Below are 25,316 nucleotides of genomic sequence, written 5' to 3'. Positions count from 1 at the left end.
GGATATCACTAATTTTGAACTATATTGTAATTTAAAAATAAAACAATTAGGAAGGTTTTATTAAGGAATATATATGGAGAATATTAAGCAAATATTTTTGTTTGTGGTCATGATACTGTGGTTATAAATGAAAGAGATGCATAGTGAAATGTGTAGGGATTAAAATACACTTTACTTGGGATATTCTTTAATAACGTCAGCAAAGGATAAGATCTGATGAAACTTACATAGCAGAATCTTGGTAGCTTGTTGAATAATTAATCTTGATGATTATTAAGTCTAAGTAATAAACATATGAGTTTTTTGTGCTTCCTCTTTACTTTTGTTTATCCACTTAGAAGAAATGAATTTTAGAAATTATAAACATATTAAAGATAATTTCTTATATTATTATCTTCCCTATATAACTTATTATTGTGTATTATAATAGTTAATTTGTCATTAAAATTTTGCTGAATTTAAAAATATTGGTGTTTTATTACACTTGATTAAAAGCATTTTAATACTTTTGTTAGGTATCACCAAATAATCCAAGACCGTGCCAGCCATGCCATTGTGATCCAGTTGGTTCTTTAAGTGAAGTCTGTGTCAAGGATGAAAAACATGCTCCACGAGGTGAGAGCCATCGTACAGAGTCATTGTTCGGATGAAAGGACAACTAAAAGCCAAATATGATTTTTAGGAGAATATTTTACAGTAAATTTCATTCATGTAATAAATTTATTCTTATATCTCTCGAATTTCTCTCCAAGAAGCAGTTTTTTATTCATCTCAATAATTAATTTTATGTTTCATTGTAATGCTTTAAAAGCAAGAGTTGAATAATTTGTTTTGCATTACATATGTACATACATATTTCTTTATGCATATGCATCTTCTGTTAATCAAAAATCAGTGGTATAGGTCACTTTTTATGTCTTGTCATTTATTAAACTGTTTTGTAGCTTCTTTCATTTCTATCATGAAATGACAGCATTCATTGAAGGATGTATATGCTATAATGGGGAGAGATTAGGAGAGATAAGCTGGAAAACAAAATGTGTACATAAAAGTGTTCATAAAAAGTATTAGTCCTGATTTTATAAGGGAAAGAGGCTGACACCAATTTAATCCAAATACTTTCTTTGAGGGTTGAAGTTCATGATGAACTCCAAACATTAAGGAAGCAAGTGGTATAATAACTCCTTGTTGTAAATGGTGAGGAGCCACTGGAGAGGTTAAGTAGAAAATTCATAGAATATATCTGGAACAATTTCTTTATATTTTTAATACTTCTCTTCTTTGAAAGACTAAGATAGATTATGGCTACAATATAGGTTTTTCCTACACAGATTTTCAAGTTAAAAGACTGGGAATGTTTCTTTGGTACAGTTTAGCTTAACTGCTTTCTTAAAAAAAACTGTAGGATTATCAATTTAAGCCATATAGTTTTAAATGATAAAAGATTAAAAATATGATTATTTTAATATTCAAATAGTGAATTATTAAGGTCATTTTATGGTCTCTTATCTTTTTATAGTCACAACTAACATTATTTTCAATAATATCATAACTTTCTCCCCTGATTTTAAAATGTTTATTATTGTTTAAAAGGTTATCAAAAATAAAAAAGTAGAAAAATAAGTATGTAATGCAGTGGTAATTCAGCACAGATGTTGTTATTAACATTTTTGTGTTAATTTTGCATAATGAGATTTCCCTGATATGTATTAAAAGATTCTATGAAATTTAGCTTTAGGATCTGAGCAATACACCATTATGAGTACAATAATATATACTCATAATGTATCCATTCAATGTTATATAGATATTAAGACTATTACTAATTTTTAGTTATTATAACCAATGCTTTAATAAAGATATTTGCATAAAATATTTTTGATTATTATAAAAACCATACATAATATGGTAAAAATTTAACAATAAGTAAATGAATAAAATAAATATCAATAGTGCCCTCTTCCACCTATTCATTCCAAGTCTCATTTCCAAATTTAACACATTGAGCCTTTTCTCTTAGTAAGTTCTTTTGGAAGAATTTATCTTCCAAACAATATCTACCTAATATTCTTAACAGTATTTTTACTCACTGTTAAATATTGCCTATTGACTCTTCATCTTCAAAGACAAAGAAATGTCATCCACACCACATATTTTATTCATATATTTTTATTCTGTATGTCTTATATGGAATCTTTATTATCTATAATAATAAAAGCATATCTGCTAATTAGACCAGACATCCTTCCGGACGAACTTCCGGATGAAGCTGGACTGTGAGGGCCCAGCCCCTTGCACAAATTTTGTGCATCGGGCCCCTAGTGTTAAATACAAGGCTGAAATCTCTCTTTCATTATCTAGTAAATTTAGATGCCATCTCTTGAGGTCATACCATGCAAGCTGAGAGAAAAACCCTTCCTACACTCTCCACTAATTTTCTAATAAATGTGGCAATGTCTGTCAATTTCATTTGTATGTTTTCAAGCTTGCACAGTTATAATTGGCTCTAGACCAATAGTTATTTCTTTTAATTTAAAAATTGAAATACAGTAATAGAAAATTATTTATAATTATTAAAATTATTTATAATTTAAAATTATTTAAAATTATTTATAATTCAGATGATAAATATATTTTATCTTCTGAATCTCTATTCAGATGATAAATATATTTTATCTTCTGAACCTTTTAGTACCACTCTGTTATTGATATCAGTCTGAATCTGCAGTTTGATTTTTCTGCTCCTATTCATTGGGGCTTTGTTTCCTTGTGTGTTCCATAAGTGTGTATGTTGTGTGTGCATACTATTGTGTATATTTTCTAATTTATCCATTTAGGAGCTTTGAATTTATATGAAGTTCTCTGTTATGACCTCCTAACCTGAGTAGTACCTAGAATTTGTCTTTTGATTCATAAAACCATACTCCACATTCTAGCTTATCAGAATCAGTCAACTCCAGGAAAGATACTGACATAAGGGCTGGAATGTTATTTTTTTGTAGTTTCTAATCTCTACAAGGGGTCTCTTTATTTCATACCAGCAAAATCCTTTCTTGCTTCCCATCTATCTATCTATGTATTTATCTTTAATTTTATACTGCATTGTCAAGTGTTCTGAACAAAGGAGGGGGTCTTTAGACATCTATTCATAGTATTTCCAGCAACAAAATTTAAGATAGATATTTGTTATTACATGGAGTACTTCTACACATAGTCTCAATGTCTGAAGACTTTAACATGAGATGCAAATGTTGATTTTTTGGAATGCCTTTACATCCTGTATTGAAATTATCACACCTCTTTTCCATTTGACCTATGGGTATGGTAAGTTAAAAGAAATGTATTAATATTAAACATAGTTATAATAAAATCATCTTGGTCACCACTGAGTGTTCTTTTAATTCTTTAGGATTCAGTTTGGTTCACTTTGGTGTTTGTTTTATGTAAGATTCTCTCATCTGAATTTGATTGATAAATTGGTGTGGTTCCGACACCTGTCAGCTTTCCTCCTCTATTTTTTATCCCTCAAATATCCATTCCCATGAATGCATGTAGTCTTTTCTCAGTTGTACCATATGATATTGTACTTATGTTGTTGTTACATTTTTGTTTTAAGTAGCATAATTTTACACCGAAGGTACTTTTCCATTTTGTGTTTGTCTGAAGGTTCTTATGAGTCAACAGGTATACACAAGTTACATATTCTTAATCTAGTCAGAGCTATGGAAATTCATCCATGATCATTGAAGTGGTTTTTCTGTAGCCTTAATTTTCATAGATTCTATGAGATTTTATGTTTTTTTAAAAAAATTCTTAAATATGTTAAAAAAAATACTTAGAAAATGCTGTGTGTGCAAATTATAGCCAGCTTCTAATTAAACCTTATATTCTTTGGGGTTTTTTTATTGTTCTTTTTGGATGAACATCATGAATTTTATTTTTGTGTGAAAATAGACTTGTAAAGGCTACTATAATTAAAACTGGAGGGGCTAAATTATATATTTTTCTTCAAAAGTTGATATGTGGCTCAGCCAGCATGGCTCAATGGTTGAGGGTCGACCTATGAACCAGGAGCTCATGGTTCGATTCCAGGTCAGGGCACATTTTGTGGACTTCATCCCCAGTGTGGGGTGTGCAGGAGGCAGCCGATCAATGATTCTCTCTCATCATTGATGTTTCTATCTCTTTCTCTCTCTCCCTTCCTCTCTGAAATCAATAAAATATACTTTTAAAAAATTTTAAGAAAAAACAATTGAGATGTGGCTCATCTTCTCTTAGGTCTGGCACCTGGGTCCTGTCATTGCAAACCTGGCTTTGGAGGGGAGAGATGTGACCGGTGTGTCAAGGGCTACACTGGCTACCCAGACTGCAAACCCTGTAACTGCAGTGGTGAAGGAAGTGCAAATGAGGACCCTTGCTTTGGACCCTGTAACTGCAAGGTACATTGTTCATTCCAGTACTGTCCCACTGTCAAAACAGAAGGTCATGCTCCTTGGCTTCTCTGATATGTCTGCTGGCATTAAGCAATTGTGACAACTTCCCCAGTACATATCCACTACCTATTCTGTATGTGGCACTTTTGTAAGCGTCTTTAGATACCTGGTTCACTGCAGCAAGACACCTGCCATGTCTAAAACCCATAGATACAGAGAGGACAACTCACCTTAAGAATCAGTGTCATTTTATAGCAAAAAAACCCACCACGTTTTGCCCATCACCAGTCTAGTGTAATTTCCAACGATACAGCACTAAATGTAGCAGCCCTTTAAAACTATAGCACACTCAAATCTACTCTAGCTTTGTCTCTAATTCTGAGAATAATTCTGTCTAGGGTTTCATTTTGGATTTTTAATCTTCTGAAGGTTGATCCCAGATAGGTCTGAAATACCATCTTCAAACTCTTTCGTTTAATTACTAAAAATGTAAGAAGCCCTACTGGAATTGACTAAAGGCTCAGTATTTCCTCCCAAGAGTCCTTTCAGAAATGCAACTGTATTTGCTGTACATGCTCAGCTAATAGTTCATCATGTTAACACCAAAGGGTGAACTACACCTGCAGCTCATACACAGAGAGGAAACTTAGAGACATGGATGAGTCATAAATGACAAAACTGATTGCCCTTAGCTATAGTAATCAGTACCAAATATTTGGATCAGGCAGTGTTAGCTAAATTAGCTGAGAAAATAAAAACGTAGCATGCCATACTGATGTAGAAAATTGTTTTTCTTTTTTTGTTCTATATTTTTTTCTTTGTTCTCAATTATAGATAGAACCTTATTAGTATATTTCCTTTATTAATCCAGTAGTCTTATCTAAGCAGTATGTAGGATATGATTAGTGATATATATATATACATGTGTATGTAAACATTAACCATAACACAATAAATAAATATTAGTATTAATGTTAAGTGTATATTCTTGGGACAAGAATATCTAAAATATTAAGCTAAATATTATATTAGTTACATAGTAGGTATATGTTATATATCAGGGGTGATTTAGGTACTTACCTTGGACAGTAAACAGGCAGATGTCCACAATTCATCTTAAGGAATTGTCATATATTACAACATAATACATTTCTAGATCCAGTACATTTCCTTCAGATATTACCTGATATGTAAAAATTGCTCTAGTAGACCCAGATGGCAGCAGTCTGTAGGTGATGGCTTGTTAAAGACACCTCCCCTCTTCATCCTCTATGTCCTCTGGAGGAATCTTATGGGCTCCTAGTAAATCTTCTCTAATATTTACAAAATTATACCCTGTGTGTGCTTTATTCCTTTTCCAAAACTCCATGAAAGTCTTGAACCTTTATCATCTGCTCAAATAAAAGACAGGCCAAGTTGAGTGTAAAATGGAAGGTAAACTTCCCCAGTTTCTAGAAGATAGGGAAGCTAACTAGGGAAAGAAAAAAAAGGAATGTTTTTAAACACCTGCCATTTATACAGTGGAGATGCGTGGAATTGGCAGGGAAAGAGTAACATGAGTGAGGGAGGCAGGCCTCATTTGGTTTATTCTCTTGGGTAACTGCAGTGAGAAAGGTTAGAGCAAGAGGGCTGCAGCCATTAGCAGGGCAATGAGGGAAAGCTTCTGAGCTCCTGCCTGCGCTCTGCCTGCCTCCGTATGGTACAGAGAGTGATTGCAACCCTAATAGGAAAAATGCCTCCTACAAAGACACTGGAAGCTCTACACAGATAATTAAAACACAAAAATAAATAGCGATTAAGAAATCATAAAAGAGAAGGAAAAATGAAGTAATTATGATTAGTTATATGTGTACATGTGTATACAAACATTAACCATAACACAATAAATAGTTACCTTTCAACTGTATGATATTTAAAATAGATGAATATAAGCTCATATAAACTAATTTTTTGGAATAAAAACTTGCAGAAAAAAACAGGTTTCATTAAATATCTACATAATATTAATAACCACAAATTATATGCATACAGCAAAAGAATTATATCACAATATTTGTGCATTTAATATGCTATAATTAAGTGGCTATAGCCTCTTATTAACAAGAAAAATACCCAAATGTTCAACAAAATACTCATATAATTAAAATACTGAAAAGAAATTAGTGTGAAATGTGTTAGCTTATTCTGTTTCACAAAAACATGATTTGGCATAGGTGTCGAATGATTATATCAAACAACATGGGTCAAATGCTACTTAATAGGCAAAACTTTATTGAGAAGCTAAGATACTGGAGACTTAAATTGAAATAAAATGATATCCATGTAAGTGTTTATCTCTAAAAATATTAAAATAAATTTACTGTATTGACAAAAGTTGCCCATTTGAAATGCTGAGAAAGAGAATATATTAGACCCATTTTGTTCAAAGTTTAAACAACTTTTAAGAAATGTATTAAGTTATAGGTTAATACAATTGACTCTTGAATAATACAGGGGTTAGGGGTATTGACCCCCACATGGTTGAAAATTCATGTCTAACTTTGAGTCGCCCCCCAAAATTAACTTGGTATCTGTAATATATTGGTTCCAGAAACCCAGTTAATACCAAAATCTGCAGACTCAGTACAAAGAAGTGATAAAATAACAGATAAATGAGAGAGAAATCTCTTAATGAGTAAAGTGACATTTGATCTGGAAGCTACAAACTCTCACTATCATTATTAGATTTTTAAGATCAATTATTTTCACATTTGTGCTTTACAAACTGAGTTGGATGGTGACAAGTTATATGATATGATATTTGCCCTTGAAGACCTTATAATATAAATGACAATAAAATGGTGCAAAAATGATCATCTTACTGTTTGTATTTATTTATTTACTAGTAGCCGGTGTATGAAATTTGTGCACATTAAAAGGAAATTAATTGCCCTAACGAGTTTGGATAGAGCATCGGCCTGCAGACTCAAGGGTCCCAGATTCAATTCCAGTCAAGGGCATGTACCTTGGTTGCAGGCATATCCCCAGTGGGGAGTGTGCAGGAGGCAGCTGATCGATGTTTCTCTCTCATCGATGTTTCTAACTCTCTATCCCTCTCCCTTCCTCTATGTAAAAAATCAATAAAATATATTTTTTTAAAAAGGGAATTAATTAGCAGAGATATTTTAATATTGCTATTTGCCCTTTCTCTATAATAGAAGTGTGAGAGATGAAAGGAAATTAGTAAAATGTATATGAAAATAATATATAAATTTATTAATAAATAAACAGTAACAAAAGGATATAACAACAGAGGCATGATATAAAAATGACAAAAACATGATATGAAAGCAACAAAACCATAATATGAAAACACCATGATATAAAAACAACAGTGATGCAAACAATGACTGATGAAGTTATTAAACTTATTCTAATATCCCCCTGTACACCACATTAAGAGTGAAAACACTTTCAGAGTGCTTGACTAATTTCCCTTGTGATGAAGTACTTAGAACTTTAACTGTAACATCACATGCTCTTCAAAATCGAGAAAAAACAACATATAACTGACCATGTGCAAAAACGGGTTCAGGTAGGAATATGCCTACTTTGTCTAGAGTTTGTCCTTGTGATTTATTAATAGTAATCACAAATGCTGGCATCACGGGAAACCGTCGTCGAATTAATTGAAATGGGAGGCCAGTGTCAGATGGGGACAAATTAATTCTTGGAATAGAACAGCCTCTCCCTCTGCAGATCCTGTTAATACTTCAGCTTCGATAATGTTAGGTCGTAATCTTTTGATAATAAATCTGGTACCATTACAAAGATGCCATTTACTATTGAGATTTCTCAATAGCATGATGATTGCACCCACTTTCAATTTTAATTTCTGACACAGCATTCCCGAAGGAGTAATACTATTAAGAAATGGGATTGGAAAATTTTCCTTTTCAGCATCATCTGTGGAATCAATGGAATCATCACTCAAATATGTGTGAAAATCTCCATTGAGTATATCCAAATTTTCTTCATTTAATTTTTGAACATGCTAATTTTTTAGACAAAAAATTGCACGTTCAGATATTTTTTTAATATCAATAGCAGTGGTTCTCAACCTTGGCTGCACATTAGAATCACCTGGGAATCTTTTTAAAATCCTGATTCCTGGGCCTCATCTTCCGGAAATTGTTTTTTTGTTATGAGGTGGGGCCACAACATTAGTAACAAAGAAAAAGAATGAAACTTTACTGTGGAGAGCCACTACAGTGTTTTGGACAGGTTCAAGCCTTGGACTGATGAGAGGGCACAGTTCTCTCATTGCCATGTGCAAGTCCCAGCTTGGAGGGCAGGGCCCTCCCAGCATAATTATAGCCAACAGCTGTAGTTGTAAGCTTGAGCCTATGGTCCGAACACATGGCCCCACGTGCCTGAGTGATGTAGGCTTGATAGATTTCAAGTGCATGTAGTTGAGTAGGATTGAAACCCAGGAGAATGTTGTAAACATCTTGGTCACGTCATTACTTTGCCTTGTGGCATCTGCTATAAAAATAAAGGCATGGCTGTGGGCATGGGCGTTGTCTCTCAGAGAAGCAGCATCCCACTGAGATCTGGCTTTCATTCTCTTGTCTGTCTTTTCTAAGCCTTTCAGCTGCCCCCACTCAGGTTCACCCTTGGCTGTGCTGGTGTGGCACACTTTATAAAGATATGCCTCCAAGCTCCCAGGGCAGGTTCCTGCCTCATACCCCACCCTTACAGAAAACAGCTCTGGGAATCAGCTCAGGGGAGGGCGCAGCCGTTTCCAAGACAACCCCTGCAGGACTGACTTCCTTCCGCTTGATTGCCGTTCTGGTCGTGATGAACACCACCCAGGGTTTTTATATAATTAGATGTTAGCAAATGACCTGCTAGGCATTCTTACATGTGGAAAATTACAATTGGAGAGAATAAGGCTGCAGCAGCCTATTTTATTCCTATCATGCAACCCTTGGGATACATCTTTTTCTTTCAACTTTATGGCCTTTGTTTTATTTTTCCTTGAGAGGGATGGGGACTGTGGTGATGAATTTGGTGTTAGATAACAAAGCATGTACTCAGTGACTTTCTTCTGCTTGTATTATCCTTATTTACCAATACTTGCATTTCCTTTTGTACAGTCCTCTTGAGGACATTTTCATATTCTCTCTGGCATCTCCTATAATGCCTTGTATTAGCAGCTCAGCTCTGATTTGATGAATGAATAATAATAGAGAATAAAGGGATTGTGAAAAATAATGGGAAAAAAACATTTACTAATAATTTGACATTGATACCAAAGGAAATTGCTCAAAGAACCTACCCATAAAGCAGAAGGTTCACCCTTGCAAATTTAAATCCTCATATCAAGAGCATTTTTCAAGAGTGAATCATGAACACAATCTGGGGATGTTTCATGGATGACAGTTGTTGATGAGTCACAGAGAAGTTTTGAAAAAGCAATTATCCACCTGGGAATCCATAAAAAGAATTGAGACCCAAGCTGCCAAAGTCATTAGCAAACTAGGTGGGAAACCTTTTTTCTCTGAATGTGCAATAAAAATACTGACTGCTATGCTTTTGTGTTTGAATTGTGTCATTCTAAAACATCTAAAATATATTATCAAACTGTAATGTTATCTAGTAATCACTGTTTTAAAACTACTATTTTTTTCCAAAGAAATTTTGGACACACAATCCTAAAATAAGAAATTGTTTCGATATATATTCTCTCCAGGGAGGTTGGGAAATGAGATAGGAAGCAGAACCTGATATAACTAATTAATTCTATAAATGTTGAGACATGTCCAAAAGCAGATTGAATGTGCTAAGTAGATTTTCACTTTCCTACCAACTTCAAAAGGCACTTGAACTAGGGCATTAAGACAGATATGTAAGTAGGTACCACATCCACCATATTTGCTATTTAGTTTTGGCTTAATAGTTGTCTGTGGTAGAGCCCGAGGAAAAAAAAGACCAAGCACTTTTCAATCAAATGATTCTCTCAATCTGATTAGGAGCTGCCACTCATTAAAGAAAGAATATGGTGCAGACTCAAGACTGAAAAAGTAGGAATCTAGAGACTTAATGCTGTGACTTTTAGCTGACTGCTTTGCAATTGTATGTGAGGTTGTGAAGTCTATACAAATCTTTTGAGTTGATGATTACGTGTGAAGAGGGGTGCAGTGAATGGGGTATGGAAAGGTAGAATAGGATTAGCTTGGGGACTTTTAACAGGGTCTAAAATATTTTGGCTCAAAGATTGTCATAATAAACAAAGCAAAACTACCACTTGTGTAACTTGTTTGTATGGGCGCAGGCATCCTGTCACCTTCACCATGGTGCGTTGGGGGTCCCCAAGACCACACTCATTTTCAGCGATTCACTGGAAGGACTTACAGAACTCTGGAAAGCTGTTATGTTCATGGTTTTGTTTTATTAAGTGTCAGGACACAGATTAACATCAGCAAAGGCAAATGGTGTGTAGGGAAGAGTCCAAGCGCAAACTTCATTTATCCTCTCCCAGGAGAATAGTACAGAGAGTGCTTCATTCTCCCAGCCGCAATGTGTGGTTACACATGTGAAGTGTTGCCAACCAAAGAAACCCACCCAAATCTGGTGACCAGAGTTTTTTGTTTGTTTGTTTGTTTTTGGAGTGGGGTTCGTCATGTAGATATGGAGCACTCTTATGATTGACCTTAACTATTCAGCCTCCAAACCCCCCAGAGGTCCAACTGATACAATGTGGCCAAGACCTCAGGCGTTCATCATAAATCACATTGTTTGCATAAAATATCTGCTGTGACCCCTGGCCCCAGGTATAAAAAGACACTCTTTTCAGGCAGGATATTCTAGGTTACCTTTAGGAACTGGTCAAGGGACAGTATTTCAGTTGGATTGTGAGGGTTTGAGCAGTTCAAGCCTGCTGCATGAACCGTTTCCTGCACCAGGTGGTAATGAAAGATTTCCTTGTTCCAGTGTCTCACATTTCATGGACATTTTACCTACTACCATCAACTTAAGTATCTCAAGTATAGTTCTGTTGATTTAGCTCCTGCTGGATAATCTGTAATGATTTACCAGTTGCTAAGGGGAAAAAAGCCATTTCTCTTAGGGTAGCCTTAAAGTTCACTATGTGAGGTCAGAGACCCTGGAACCCAAGTGCCAAGTGAAGTTTCTAGCACATAGGAAATATTTAATGCATGTGTTATGAAAAAAAATAAATAATTAATGAATCTTCTAGTCTTTGGATTATTTCTTGATCCCAATATCTTTGCTAGCATGGCTCTCTCATTCTATCTCCTGCTACAGATTGAATTCATTTACCATGTTTCAAGGTTTTGTCATAAAGCCTTCTCGAGCCTTCCTAGCAGGCATTAGTCTCTTCTCCTCTGTTTTTCCCTAATTTAATTTATTTCTGAGATGCACTTATCATGGCCCACCTTGCATTATAGTTGATTATGAGTGTACTTTTTTTTACCCAACTCTAGATGTTGGCTTTTAAATGCAGGACCTTGACCCACCATTCTTTACAGTTCCTAGAATTCCTACCCTAATGTGTTGCTTCAATCCATTAGATGCAATTGAATGTTGCAATTATTTAATCATAATTTTTTCAAGCTCATATTGCCAGGCTAAAATGGGGCTAAGGAAAATGTAACTACTGTCCAAAAATGTCTTGTTGTTGAACTCAGTCTGAATTTCAGAAAGATGGTATTACAAGCTTTCAAATTAGAGTAAATGAAAGGTACATTAGACCAAAAACATAAGAACACAGTGTACAAAACAGCTGTACTGTGTCCTCAACGGGCTGAGCTAAATTAGAATTATAAATATGTTTCATCTTTCCTGCCTGTGTACTCTTCTGAAGATGCTTTTAACTTCAGGGCTTTGGGGATTTACAGGTCTGAAATTAGTTTGATTAGTTTTGCTGACATCTATTATCTCAAAATATCTGAAATCTACCTTATAAGTAAGAACTAGCAAGAATTTCAATGAAAAGGATGCTAAAGTTTGACATGCAAAACAGGTCCAGAGACACCCTTTGTTTAGGCTCCAGCAGTGTAGAGGTGGTTGAGGTGGTAAGTGGGTCATAGAAATTGAGTCCAAAAGTTAATTTCAAATAAATTATTCTCTCAGATACAAGGAGAACCTCTTTATTTGCTTATTCTTTATCTCTTTTTTCATGTTATTCTTGCCTCTTTTATTTTTGGTCTTATGTTATCAGACTTTATCATCCCTATCTTCTGCCCAACTTGGTTTATTATCAAATATTTTTATTAAACATCCACTATGTGCATAACATTTTACTATTCATGGAAAACAAAACCACTAAAAGATTAAATTAAACTTAATAAAAATTTATTAAGCTGATGTTCAGTATTCTACCAGGAACACTGCCATTTCCTAGTACTCAAAGGTAAATAAGATAGGGTTTCTACCTCTGGACAGATTATGGTATATAGCTGGAGAGACTGATCTGAGAAGAAATAGCTATGCTTTTTCTGTGGTTATAATAGAGCAGTGTATAAAGGGCTATGAAAACAGTTGAGTGAGAAGTTCTCTAAGGAAAAGGAAAGTTTCTGAATTGAGGTAATAAGGGAATTCAAGGAAAAGGAAAAATGTGGAGCAAATGCATGTATAAGGGATATTAAGAATCTGTTTCCTGGAAAGCAAGGAGCCTTCATTTAGAAGTTATTAGTCAAGTTTAACCACTCTTTAAATTGAATTGCACCCTTCCCAGTTTTTCATCACATAGCTTTCTGTAGGCTGAGTCCACAGTATAGACCTCCCCATAAACAGATAACTTCTCAGTATACTGGGACTAGGATTAATGGAACCATTTAGGAGAGCAGTCACCAGATGAGAATTATGTTTCCCCATAACATCACCATATGATTGACTGGCTATATAACATTGCATTAAAGGAAACACTGTGAAAATTAAGCAGGGAAAACTTTCCTCCTTTTCTGTTTAGTCTCACCAGGGTAACACTATGACTGTTTGCCCCAGTTTCTCTACCTGTCATGTTCTTATGTTTCTGTTTAGTATATAATGTGAAAAACATTTGATCACCTGTCAAATATCAATGTTGTGTTATACGTCCATGTATTATTTCAATGCCTTTAATTTTGTCACATATCATGCATTCTAAGACAAAGTAGTTCAACAATGGACAATAATGAACAAAACGGATTTTAGTCAGTTTAACTAATTGCAGTATATATCATAGTATTTACTGCACATTCGTGACATACAGGAAGATAAAAATTGTAATTTTTACTACAGCAGATTAGTGTCCAAAATTCTTTCCCATCTGTGCAATTAGAAAGGATATCGTTTACTAAGGAGTTTTCAAGCAGATTTTTAAAAAATATCATTATATTTTAAAGATTTTTGAGCGGTAAAATGAAGAATATACAGCTTATACTTTCTTAAAGTGAGAGACAATTCTTAAGTTTAAAGGGCACCTCTGTTTCTAAACATACCTTTCTATTTACAGGAAAACGTTGAAGGAGGAGACTGCAGCCGTTGCAAATCTGGCTTCTTCAATTTGCAAGAGAGCAATCAAAAAGGATGTGATGAGTGTTTCTGTTCAGGGGTTTCCAACAGATGTCAAAGTTCCTACTGGACCTACGGCAACGTAAGCACCAGCCTTTCCATTCTGTTTGCTGTTCCACAGGCCTTCTTGATATTGTTGTTCTTATTGTATGAAGTTATTATTTTTTCTTACAGTGAGCTTCTACTTAAAGTTATTATACAGAAGTGATATAATTTTCTTTCAATGCTACTTGCATATTTTTATCAAATCCTTTTAAGTTTTTTTTTTGTAATAGTGTATAGATGGTAACTTCTCAGAATAAATAAACATTAGCCTTTTCAGTATCCATGATTAATATGTGAAGCAGTAATGAAATTAATGTTGTTCTAGCCCCAAGGGAATGTGATTCAACAGAGAAAGCATCCGATTGTGATATGAAGAATTATATTATTCATTCACCAATATTTTTGATACCTAAGTTATATGTTGCTTTATTACTTCTTTATAAAATGCATATTACCCACCAACCTTTAGTTGCTATTTGATGCTGCATGGGCCCTTTCATTGTTAAAAGGGGGTCACTAAATGTGAACAATACCTTTATTCTTCGTCGATTTTAAAAATTTCAAATTATTGCCTCTTTAGTAGTCACTGGAATTTTCTTTCTCTATTATAAATGTAAACATGTTTGTCTTCCTTCCTCCAGTGCCTACCATACTCCCCATTGCCTTTTCCACTCTATGATTTGTCTCCTTATAGAAGAGGTATGAAAGGAAAATTGGGGCCTTCAGGGATTCCAAATAGCCTGTGTAGCCACTCTTGAGTACAGAATAGCAGGAAACAGGCTGAGAAAGAGAAGCCAAGAGGGGAATGAGAAACTATGCCAGTCATCCAGGGTTGGGCATGCTAAAGAAGTTGGGCTCTTATACTTAGAGAGTCATGAAGAATTTTAGCAGAAGCGTGATGAGAGTTGTGTTTTACCAACATCACTATTTCAATAAACTATCTTCCTTCCTTTCAACTTTAATCAGCTAATTAATCCTCAATATACCCATTGTATATTTTTCTCTGCTTGTATTGCTTTTAAGTCAAGTCTGAAATATTATGAGCAGATTCTGATTATTCTCTCATGTCTAAAATTGGACCTATACATACTTTATCAAATGCATTGCTTCTGGAGCAGAATAGATAGAACCAACAGCTCATGGAAATCTAGTCTAACTTCCTCCTTTTATTTCTAGTACCCTCACACACACTTCTTAACAGCTCCATTAACATATCAAAATTGTATAGTTAGCAGAGAAGCAGGGGAGACACTCAGCTTGGGTCTTCAGAAACCAGGTCCAGAAATATTTTCAGTTCAGTGAGTCATCTGGGGAGAACTTCCTCTGAATCTCACTGAGCTATCATAGAATTTCTGGAGGGTGGTGTTGGAAAGGGAAGAAAAGAAAGTAATATATATTTTATTGTCTAGCTAGCCAGTAAGTGTTTACTGGTCTCTCTTTCTCTTTTCACCAGAGCAGTCCCAGCAATTCCACAGCTCTGGGAGATACAGAATCAAATGACTTCTACATAAAGAAATTAAAAAATATATTTCATCCACAATAACCATTACCATTCTGCTGTTTATCACCCCCAATACCAAACTGCTCACACAGGTCTAGTGGGCCCCTGGTAGCTATAAACCTCAGTAGCCAGTGTGTTATCCTGAACTGACAGTTTAAATTACAATTTCAACTGTATGCCCACCCCTGCCTGGAGTATAAAGATGGAAAAGCAAATAAATCATCATGGATTCCCTAAGTCCTTCTTTAAGGCTTCTTCCTTTTCTGGGCCAAGGATCTAAGCCCTGTGTTCCTGTAGTACTTCTGGTGCCCTGGGAAGAAGTAGGTACAATATTCTGAGCTGTGGCCATAGCAACAGACTAAGCTGATGGATTAAAATGTTTTTAAGTCTCAATGTTGAAATTTAAATAAATGGGAAGGGAGGAAATACTGAATGAAAAACCATCTTTCAGACAATTGCAAATTTTATTTCTTCTTCAGCTTCACAAATGCGTAGGCAACACCTTTTAAAATAATTTATTCCATAAACAATAGGAAATTACTAGGAGAGTGAAAAATATAAAATTCAAAGTCAGATTACTGGATATTAATATAACCATTGTATAATTTTGAATGAATTTCTATTTTTAAGAAGGGTATTTGAAATCATGATTTTAAAAAAAGCATTGAATCAACGAAAACAGATTTTTATGTAATAAGTACCATCCAAACTCCTAGAAACATAAGAAAAGAAAAATAGGAATCTATGAGTACATACGATAAGTTTAGTGATATTGAAAACTCTCATATTTTGATGAACTTTTATAGTTTCTGTTTTTTTACTTCTAAATACATGGACTTTACAGGAGTATAAAAGAGAACAGAAGCGGATGGATTTTATTCTTCTGAAGTAATGATGGTTGTGTGTTTTTGTTTAAGATAAAAGAGATGAGTGGCTGGTATCTGACTGACATCTCTGGCCACGTTCGAGTAGCTCCCCAGCAGGACCCACAGCCACCTCATCACATCAGCATCAGCAGCGGCGAGGCCCGCCGCGCCCTGCCCCAGGACTACTTCTGGAGCGCCCCAGCTCCGTATCTGGGAAACAAGGTAAGTCCATATGCTGCTTGCTTCTCGCTACTTTGCTTTAACAGACCAATAAAAGAATGGGCTTTATTTAGTATTTGTTTAAAGAAAGATAAGCATATCAAACATATACTGTATTAGATTGCCTGAAACAACTAAATCAGCTTGAATTTGATATTTTTCCCATGTTCCATGGGCCATGGCATCCTCGGTTCACAACTTCACATAGCTGACATGCTATATAATTTTTTAATCAACAAATAAATTAATGAGGGCTTGAGAATATGTCTGCCAAAAAAAATTTTAGACATTGGAAGAATCCGTGTTGGATTTACTTGAAATAGATGTTTTTCATGAGTTGTCTATGGTGGGGTACTTACTGAAGTTTTCCTCATCTGTTTCTATTTCATTTCAAAACTGACATTCAAGAGAGCTCCTTCTTCTATCTGGTATGAATGTTAATTGGAAACGAAATTTATTACATAACTAATGTAATGCTTGCCATGAAGCTTATGTAAACAGCATATTTCCTGGAGCTCAGACAGAGTGCTGCACTATAAGAAGTGCCAGATTGAAAGCACATGTGTGTTTTAAAGCCCACTCACACACAAAGAAAAACATACACAGATAAACAAATCTAGGAGCCTCAGAAGGGCAGCACTGTTTGTGTGTGTGTGTGTGTGTGTGTGTGTGTTTGTTTTTCCCAGATGTGGATTAACTCTAGCTAGACAGGTGCCTTGGCTTTTATCATTTTATTTTGCACAATAATTTGTTGCAAACAAATTTTGGTATAGTAATTCTACATGGGAATACTTGCTTGTTCTGTGAAAGTTAATACCTTGTCATCTGATGGTTAAATTAACCTGATCACATGCTGAAGAATCTCTTAGCAAATTGGTGCTACTTAAGCCTAGTTTTTCCCTATAAGAATATAGTGTCACTTTTGAAGGCATCTTCGCAGATTAAACAAGTAAAAATATATTTATAGTTCGTGGTTCTCTCACCATGGCATGTGAGTACTGAGAGAGAAAAATTTAATAGTAGTTCAGATGTTCCTTTGTGAATGGGAACTAGTGGTTTGCACAGATTGAAGAAATTTTAACTCATGGCCAATTTTCTTATTTTTAACAGGCTTCAAAATGCTATTATGAAAATGGTGTAAATGAATAAAGTGTTTTCAGTGAATATGTATTTTACAAGAGACAGTATATGTTGCACAAAATTCTACAGCTGCAATAAAAATCTAATTAAACATTTATTTACAAGGCCCATTACAATAAGAAGTCATTCTATCTTATTCTACTTAGGAACCTCCTACATTCCCAATAAGAATAGAATAGCACATGAAATGTGAATGCCTACAGCTTAAATTTGCCAAAAATAAACTGTCAGGTGTGTGTGTTTTTTTCCTGCTTTGAGGAATTTAGAAAAGAGCCTTGGGTCAAAATTGGATGGGTTTCAGAGGTCTTATTTTTCTTGCTGTAGTGAAGTTTATTTTAGGGTAGCTTATAATAGCATGCTCTTTACCATATTTTCGATAATTTCTTCTTTGGTCATATGCTTTTTTCTTTCTCTTGGCTGAAAATCAAACTGACAGAAGGAAAGCAAGCAAATAGGATATTAAATAGCATCAGAGCAAAGAATTTGGACATCCTGTTCATAGTTGTTGGTTCCCAAAGATAACTTTCCTTATCCTGGCTGAACTGTTGCTTATAACCACCCACAATGAAGCACTTCATGTTCCCCCGCAGATCATTTTCACATCAAAAAGCTGTGCTTGCCTGTGCTTCAATTTCCATTCAGTGAACAAAATAATGGCAACAGGGTGTGCAAATTGTTTGAATATGGAAGGCATTTTTTAAATGTAATGTGGAAGCCCTCGGTGGTTTCCTGTCAGATATCTCAGTATGAATGAAACAATTTGCCTTAATAACTGAACCATATAAATTTTTGATACTACCAATAATACTGCAAGCTCTCACAAATTACCACAGTACATCTTAACTGTCATGTCAGATCACGTAAATTATAGTCATGATAGCATGCTTAGCTTGGTTGATTTAATATCTTGCTAAGGAAATGGAAAATTGTAGGGACTTGTTTGTAAATTCAATAAAGCCACTTTTCTAAATAGTTGAGGCTAAATTCTTTACCAGTAATTGCTGTTCGAATCAGAGCCTTTGCCAGAATCTGACAGAAATAGTCTATCAAGGGACTAGTGCATCTGCTTAGATGCTGAAACTCATTTACATCCATGACCAAGAGTCTGTGGGTACATAATTCCTCCTCCGCCTTTTTAGTGTTAATTTCTAAGTAGGAAAAATATTTATGAGATGCTATTAGCATTTTCTAAATATTTATATAACTAGTTTTCAAACATTTTTCAAGTTAGTCACTTGGTCATAAGGCTACTTACAACAGAAAAGGGCCATGCTGTGCTGTGCATATTCTATTGTAATGAAGATGCCACAAGCCATCCTTTCTTTTTTAAGGAACCTAACCCCAAATAATAAAACCTCTCTGAAATGGGATACACTTTGCTAGCACGGAGGCCCACCTGATTGTAATAAAACTCAAGAACAGTAGGCAGTTTACCAAAAGAATATTTTTTGTCCTAAGAAACATTTTTATTGACTGCAGTTTCTCTTTGGAGTAATGAGGAATCCATAAGTGATTATGTGTGTACATGGATAATAGATGAGACCTAGCAAAACTTAACATAGTTTTATACTACCCCTTTAAAAGCTTTACATGATTTTACCTATGAGTTAATTCCTCAATAGCAATCTTGAAACAATGCGTGTTTTCTTCTCATATGTGAGTGAATCTTTAGCACGCTTGGTACAATCAAGGGCTAATTTTCTCCCCTCATTCTAGATAATCAAAGCGAAAGAAGTCAGGTACCCACAGGGCTGTACTAGGCAGCACTTCATTTTCAAAATGCTTGGCAAATGTCAGTGCTTGGTTTTAGGGCATTGGTTTAAGTGTGGAACTAGGCAGGGATGGAAGGAGCTGGAGGACAGAGTCCTGCTGGTTTGCTACAGGCTTAGCTATTCAGACACAGTTTGGTACTTCGGAGTTGGAATAATTTACTGCTTTCGTAAACCAAGTGCAATTGGATCATTAAAATAATCGCTTAATTAAGGTTACCCTAGTGGTCTGAAATAGCGCAGCTTCCAAAAGCAATTCTCAGCCGGTCTATAAAGTTTCCAGAGAATCTGGCGTGGCCTGTCTGCTGTTCCTGCCTCGCCATTAAGGTTTGAAATGCTGTCTCTGAGCATTATTAAATTCATCCTATGTGATTTGTTCTTTATGAAACAATACTTACTTCCTACAACATTATGTTGTCTTTTCCTGTTTACAGTTTAAAGAAGCTCTTAAAGTGTGTCATGTAGTTGCCAAGTATACCTAAAGCCTAGCTTAAAATGCATATTAGGAGTCTGCTGACAAAACAGCATCTGGCTTCTGAAAGTAATCTTTGTTGTGCTTTTTTGACTTTCAGTTCTACCTCTCAGATCTCAAATTAAAACTGTGGATTTGAAGGAGACTGATGTTTGAGGTTTACAGGACAAGGTAGTTCTTACCACATAAAAAGGAGCTTAAAAATACTTTGTGATTGATGCAACTTACTTAACAACAACAAAAATGGTTTTAGTAATGTTGCTCAGAAAGGACTCCTGAGTTGAGATTTATGTGGAAGCTGGAAGATGATTTCAATCTTGGCTTAAAAAAAATAAACAAGTGGCCTGGCCAATGTGGCTCAGTGGTTGAGTGTCGACCTGTGAACCAGAATGTTGAGGTTTGATTCCTGGTCAGGGCACGTGCCCGGGTAGCAGGCTCTATCCCCAGTAGGGGGCATGCAGGAGGCAGCTGGTCAATAATTCACTCTCATCATTAATGTTCTCTCTCTCATCTTTCATCTCTCTCTCATTTCTCCCTCTCCCACCCTCTCTGAAATAAATAAAAATATTTTTAAAAAATAAATAAATAAACAACTCACTAACAAGCATGATCCACTCTCCTTTTAGCAGCAGAATTTGTACTTATGACTTCTTTCTTTCACATTCCTCAAAATTATTCAAAAGTAGAAGTCAAAGCCTCTCCATCTTTAACTCCTGCCAATTTAAGACTTAGATTAATTAAGGTGTCATGTCTGCAGAGAATGGCATAAAAGTAAATGGCCATAAAAGTAAATAGAATAAATAAACTAAATGAATTTCTATTCCATTAATCAGATCTCATAAAAAATCATCAAGAATGATTTGGTAATAGAGTAGAACCAAGAAAAAGATCTGTTGCCTAGAACAATCCAAATGATTTGTTTGGGGTAAATGAGAAAATATACTTATTAAAAACAAACAAAATGCCCAAGAACTCATTTGTTGACCGTAGTTATGAACTGCATGTCAGAGCAAAGCCCGTTACTACTTAATTAATTACAACAAAATCCAGCACCCAAATACATAAAAAGCATCATGTTGGGCATCAAATAAAAAATTACCAGGCATGTAAACAAGCAGGGACTTAAGAACCATAACCAGGAAAAAATTAATCAATTGAAACAGATAAGAAACTCAGCCAAGGTACATCAAAATCAAAGAAACAAAGAAAGAAATAAAACAAGCATGGTAGATAGAGGTAAAGAGAAACCCCTAAAAGCATCAGAGAAAAAGAGACACAACATGTACTGAAGAAGAAAGAAGATTCTTGTCAAACGTGGTACAAGCCCCAAAACAGTACAGAGATATTTTAAAATATGTTTAAAGTGGGGAAAAAGAAAACAGCAACACACAGAAAAATACTATCAGTCTAGAATTCTTTACTAGGCCAAAATATCTTTGAAAAATGAAGGCAAGACAAAGAGTTTTTACTTTAGAGAAATAAACACTGAGATACTTTTTCATCAGCACACCTACACTAGAAGAAATGTAGAAAGCTTTTTTGGTTAAGGGACTAAGATACCAGACAGAAATTTGTTCCTACAAAAAGAAATTAAGAGAATAAAAAATGCTAAATAATAATGCTTTCTCTACCGATTGCTACCTAACACAGGACCTCAGACTGGCCATGTCTTTAGGCTGAGGGCTTAACTCAATAGTTACTGAATGAGTAACAAAACATCCAAGCTTCAAATAGCCTATCAGGTGCTTTTGTATCAAATTTTCTTTGAAATTGTAAAAAGGAAGACTATGCCATAACAAGAGGATCAAAAAGCCTTTCTTCTATAACCCCTATTCCTTACCTCAAAACTGAAGAAAGCAAAACCAGCATCAACCTAAAAGAGTTTCAAACAATCTTAATGTAGAAGTCTTTTTCTATATTCTTTTCAGTGACAGTTCACAGCCATGTGCACCTTAGGGAACCCATGTATTGCTGATTCTCATGCACTAGCCCAAGTCCTTGTTGAGACAAACCCCCAATATTCAGGCCTCTGTCCCTTGCAATAGATCAGAATCATCAACTGTAGTTTAGGCGGTGGTATTATGCATTTGGAACCTATCGTAGCCAGAGCATTCTTTATGTGCTGGTTTTGGTCTGTTTGTTCTTAAATTGTTATGAGGTGGTAGGGAAGAATGGGACACAGGTAGGTATGGGGGGAATAGAGCCTGAAGACACAGAGAGAAGACAGCCAGCTACAGCCCAGGAAGCAGCCTGGCACACACCCGTCCCTCACAGCCCTCAGAGGGGACCAGTCCTTTGACACCTTGTTCACGGACTAGCAAGTTAATACATTATCTTCATTAGAATTGATTGAAGTCATTATTTATGCAAGGGGAGGCCCTGGTCATTTATTTTTGCTGTTTTAGTCCTTATGCCTTTTACAAATCTGATTTAAATGCTGGATTGCTAGCTTATTAGTTTTGTGATCTTGGACACATTCCATAATTTTGTTGAGTGCTACTTTTCTTATCTGCAAAATGAGAATTCCAGCATTCCCCCCCAGACTGTTCAGAATTCTCCAAATGCCCTTAGCACACAGACGCTGTTCAATATATGTCTATTGCTTTGTGAATTTCTGTAGTTGTGTGCTGCGGTAATTTATATTGTAGATAGTCTCATGTCAATAAAAGACATTTATCAAAGAACACTTTGTCCCCTACCTGTTTATTGCTGACAGAGCAACTGGACAATCACAGGGAATTAATTTTAGCAAGTAAGTAGAGTAAAGGGCTTAAATTGTAGCTTTGCAGAAATGTAAAAAAACCAAAAAAATTAAATCAGTTAGCTAGTTTTTGAGAAACCTGCAGAATGCTTTGCACTTTATCTTGCAGCTGCTTCATGTCTTTCGAAGCAAATGATGTGATAAGTATCTCACTATTCCTGCTTCACTGAAGACCTGGTGTCTAAAGGAATTTGAGATTCCTGCCCTTTAGTAATTGATTAGAGAAGTCAGTTTCATAAACATAATAAACATAAGCAATACCCTATAGCTATAATGTAGCAAGTTAAGACTGAGGTGATGAAGGTGGAGCCCAACCTAATAGGACTGGTGTCCTTATAAAAAGTGAAAATTTAGAGACTATGTTAGGAAGAATGTCATGTTTTCACAAAGAAGGCCATCTACAAGCCAAGGAGAGACTTAAGCAAATCCTTTCTCACAGCCCTCAGAAGGAACCACCACTGCCAACACTTCTGTTTCACATGTTAGCCTCTAGAACTGTGAGGCAATGACTTTCTGTTGCTTATGACACTCGGTTGTGGTACTTTGTTTTGGCAGCCCTGGAAAACAAATATAAATAATAAAATATCAATTTTTTAAAAAGTCCGAGATGTTTCATTGTTGTTATAATTTATAGCAAATGAAAGGCTAATCTCTCTCGTACCTAAAGAGGTTCTTGAAATTGATGAGATAAAGACCAACTGTCTAACAGAAAAATGGACAGCATATATGAATGAGCCCTTCATAGAACAGAAAATACAATGGCTCTTCAATATATGAAATGATGTTCGATCTGCCTCTTAATATGATAACACTGAGAAATCATTTGTAATCTATCTTAGGAAAGTCAAAAAAATGGATAGCACACCATTACTGAGACTTTAAAAAGACAAAAATCCTTACATGTTAGTAGTGGGGATATACATTGATGCAATCCAAGAAAACCAATTTAGAAATCTTCACCAAAGTTACAAATACGCATATGATTACATATTTCTCTTCTGGGAACTTATCCTACAGGTATAAATAAATATGTAAAATGCAAAGTTATTCATAAATGTTTGTGATAGCTGCAAAAATGTCTATCATTGAGAGACTGAGTTCGGGGAATATACATGCAATAAAACTCTATAAAACTATCCTATCTAATAAAAGGCCAGCAATCATAATTGTAGTGGCCGGAACGACCGCTCGACCAGTCACTATGAGGTGGGGGGCCAGTGAGGGGAACTGGGTGGCTAGCGGTGGAGGTGGAGCAGGACCTGGGGCTGGCGAAGGGAACCAGCTGGCTGGCGGGGGGAGTGGGGTGGGACTGGGGACTGGCGAGGAGGTGGAAGATGGGCCTGATCGCAGGATAGGCCTAGGGACCCTACCTGCATACGATTTCATGCGCTGGGCCTCTAGTAAATCAATAAGAAACATTCTTGGTATACCAATATGGAGTGATCCAAGGTATATGATTAACTAAACCTAGAAGCATTTGTGTAAAAATAGTGAAGAAAAATAAGATAAATTTGTAGTTATAAGCTTATTTAGCTATTTAGAGTAACAGCTAACATTTGAATTGTGAGTTTGCTTCAGAGACTATCTACTCATTCTCTCAAGAAAAGAATATTATCAACTTTGTAAAATAAGATATTTTAACTAGAACAGCCTTTATTTTTATTTTAATCTATTATAAGCTATGACAAACTTTCCTTTTCTAGACTTCGTTGTAAAATCATTGCTTCATGTGATTACTCAATAAGTAGTAAATGCTCCAATTCTACAAGCTAAAAATTGTTTGGCACGCATAATTTATCACAAGGCTACAATACTCTTTCCTGATAGTTTCAGGAAATTCTATTATTGTCAACAGGTCCTGTTGGGGAAGCGTAAAGCTTAGATGTTTATTCCTGAGGTCTTCTCATCACTTCCAATAGTAGCATTTGAGTCAAAGCAAATGCTCTCCCACCTTATCTTTTTCTGAAGCCCTCCCTCTATTACCTGGATCTAAAATCTGACATTTGCCACATGGAAGAAGGAGCTATGTGATAAGACCTCAATCAAAAATGTGATGAATTATTAAATAGATAGTTTGTTGGGTGATTGAAAATTACCTGCAAAAGAGTGCTTATCTCCTTGAGGCATGTCAAAAGCTAATGGAATTGAGCCAATTAGACTGACTGTCTCTTCAATGAGTTGTGACCTCTCTATGGTAATAGCTTATTATGAAGATAAATGAACCCATCTCTCCAACTGAAGCCTAAGTATACACTTCAGCAGTTTCCTTGAATCATGAGGCCATTACCTCTCAACTCCGGATCGACAGCAGCGACAGCCAGGAGAGCAGAGAGCATGCATGACTAGACACAGATGATTGTTTTACTCAGATGAATATATTTACAGCTATTTCCAAAGAAGCAAACCTCCTCGTGCATTGTGTGCTCACACCCAAAATACTCACCATGTGACATCTCACTCCTTCCTGACTACATATTCTTGAAATAGCCTGTTGACCAAGCAAAACTAAGTTTATGAAGTTACTTCAGTAAGTGGAACACCTTGACAGAGTC

General features: G+C 35.4%; 1 protein-coding gene across 2 annotated transcripts in view; it reads left to right on the top strand.

Annotated features, from left to right (window-relative positions):
- LAMA2 (laminin subunit alpha 2) overlaps positions 1–25,316 on the top strand; it is a 478,805-nt gene that overhangs the window by 197,607 nt on the left and 255,882 nt on the right. For both annotated transcript variants that reach the window (XM_081094172.1, XM_081094171.1), the window contains exons 9-12: positions 516–615; positions 4,279–4,439; positions 13,933–14,073; positions 16,455–16,625. In XM_081094172.1, coding sequence (XP_080950298.1) covers positions 516–615; positions 4,279–4,439; positions 13,933–14,073; positions 16,455–16,625 — 573 coding nt within the window. The remainder of the gene's footprint in view (positions 1–515; positions 616–4,278; positions 4,440–13,932; positions 14,074–16,454; positions 16,626–25,316) is intronic.

The sequence above is a fragment of the Myotis nattereri genome (genome assembly GCF_964212035.1).
Source record: "Myotis nattereri genome assembly, chromosome: 6".
Classification (NCBI taxonomy): Eukaryota; Metazoa; Chordata; class Mammalia; order Chiroptera; family Vespertilionidae; genus Myotis; species Myotis nattereri.
The sequence above is the reverse complement of the archived record's forward strand: the minus strand, read 5'-3'. Positions and strand labels throughout refer to the sequence as shown.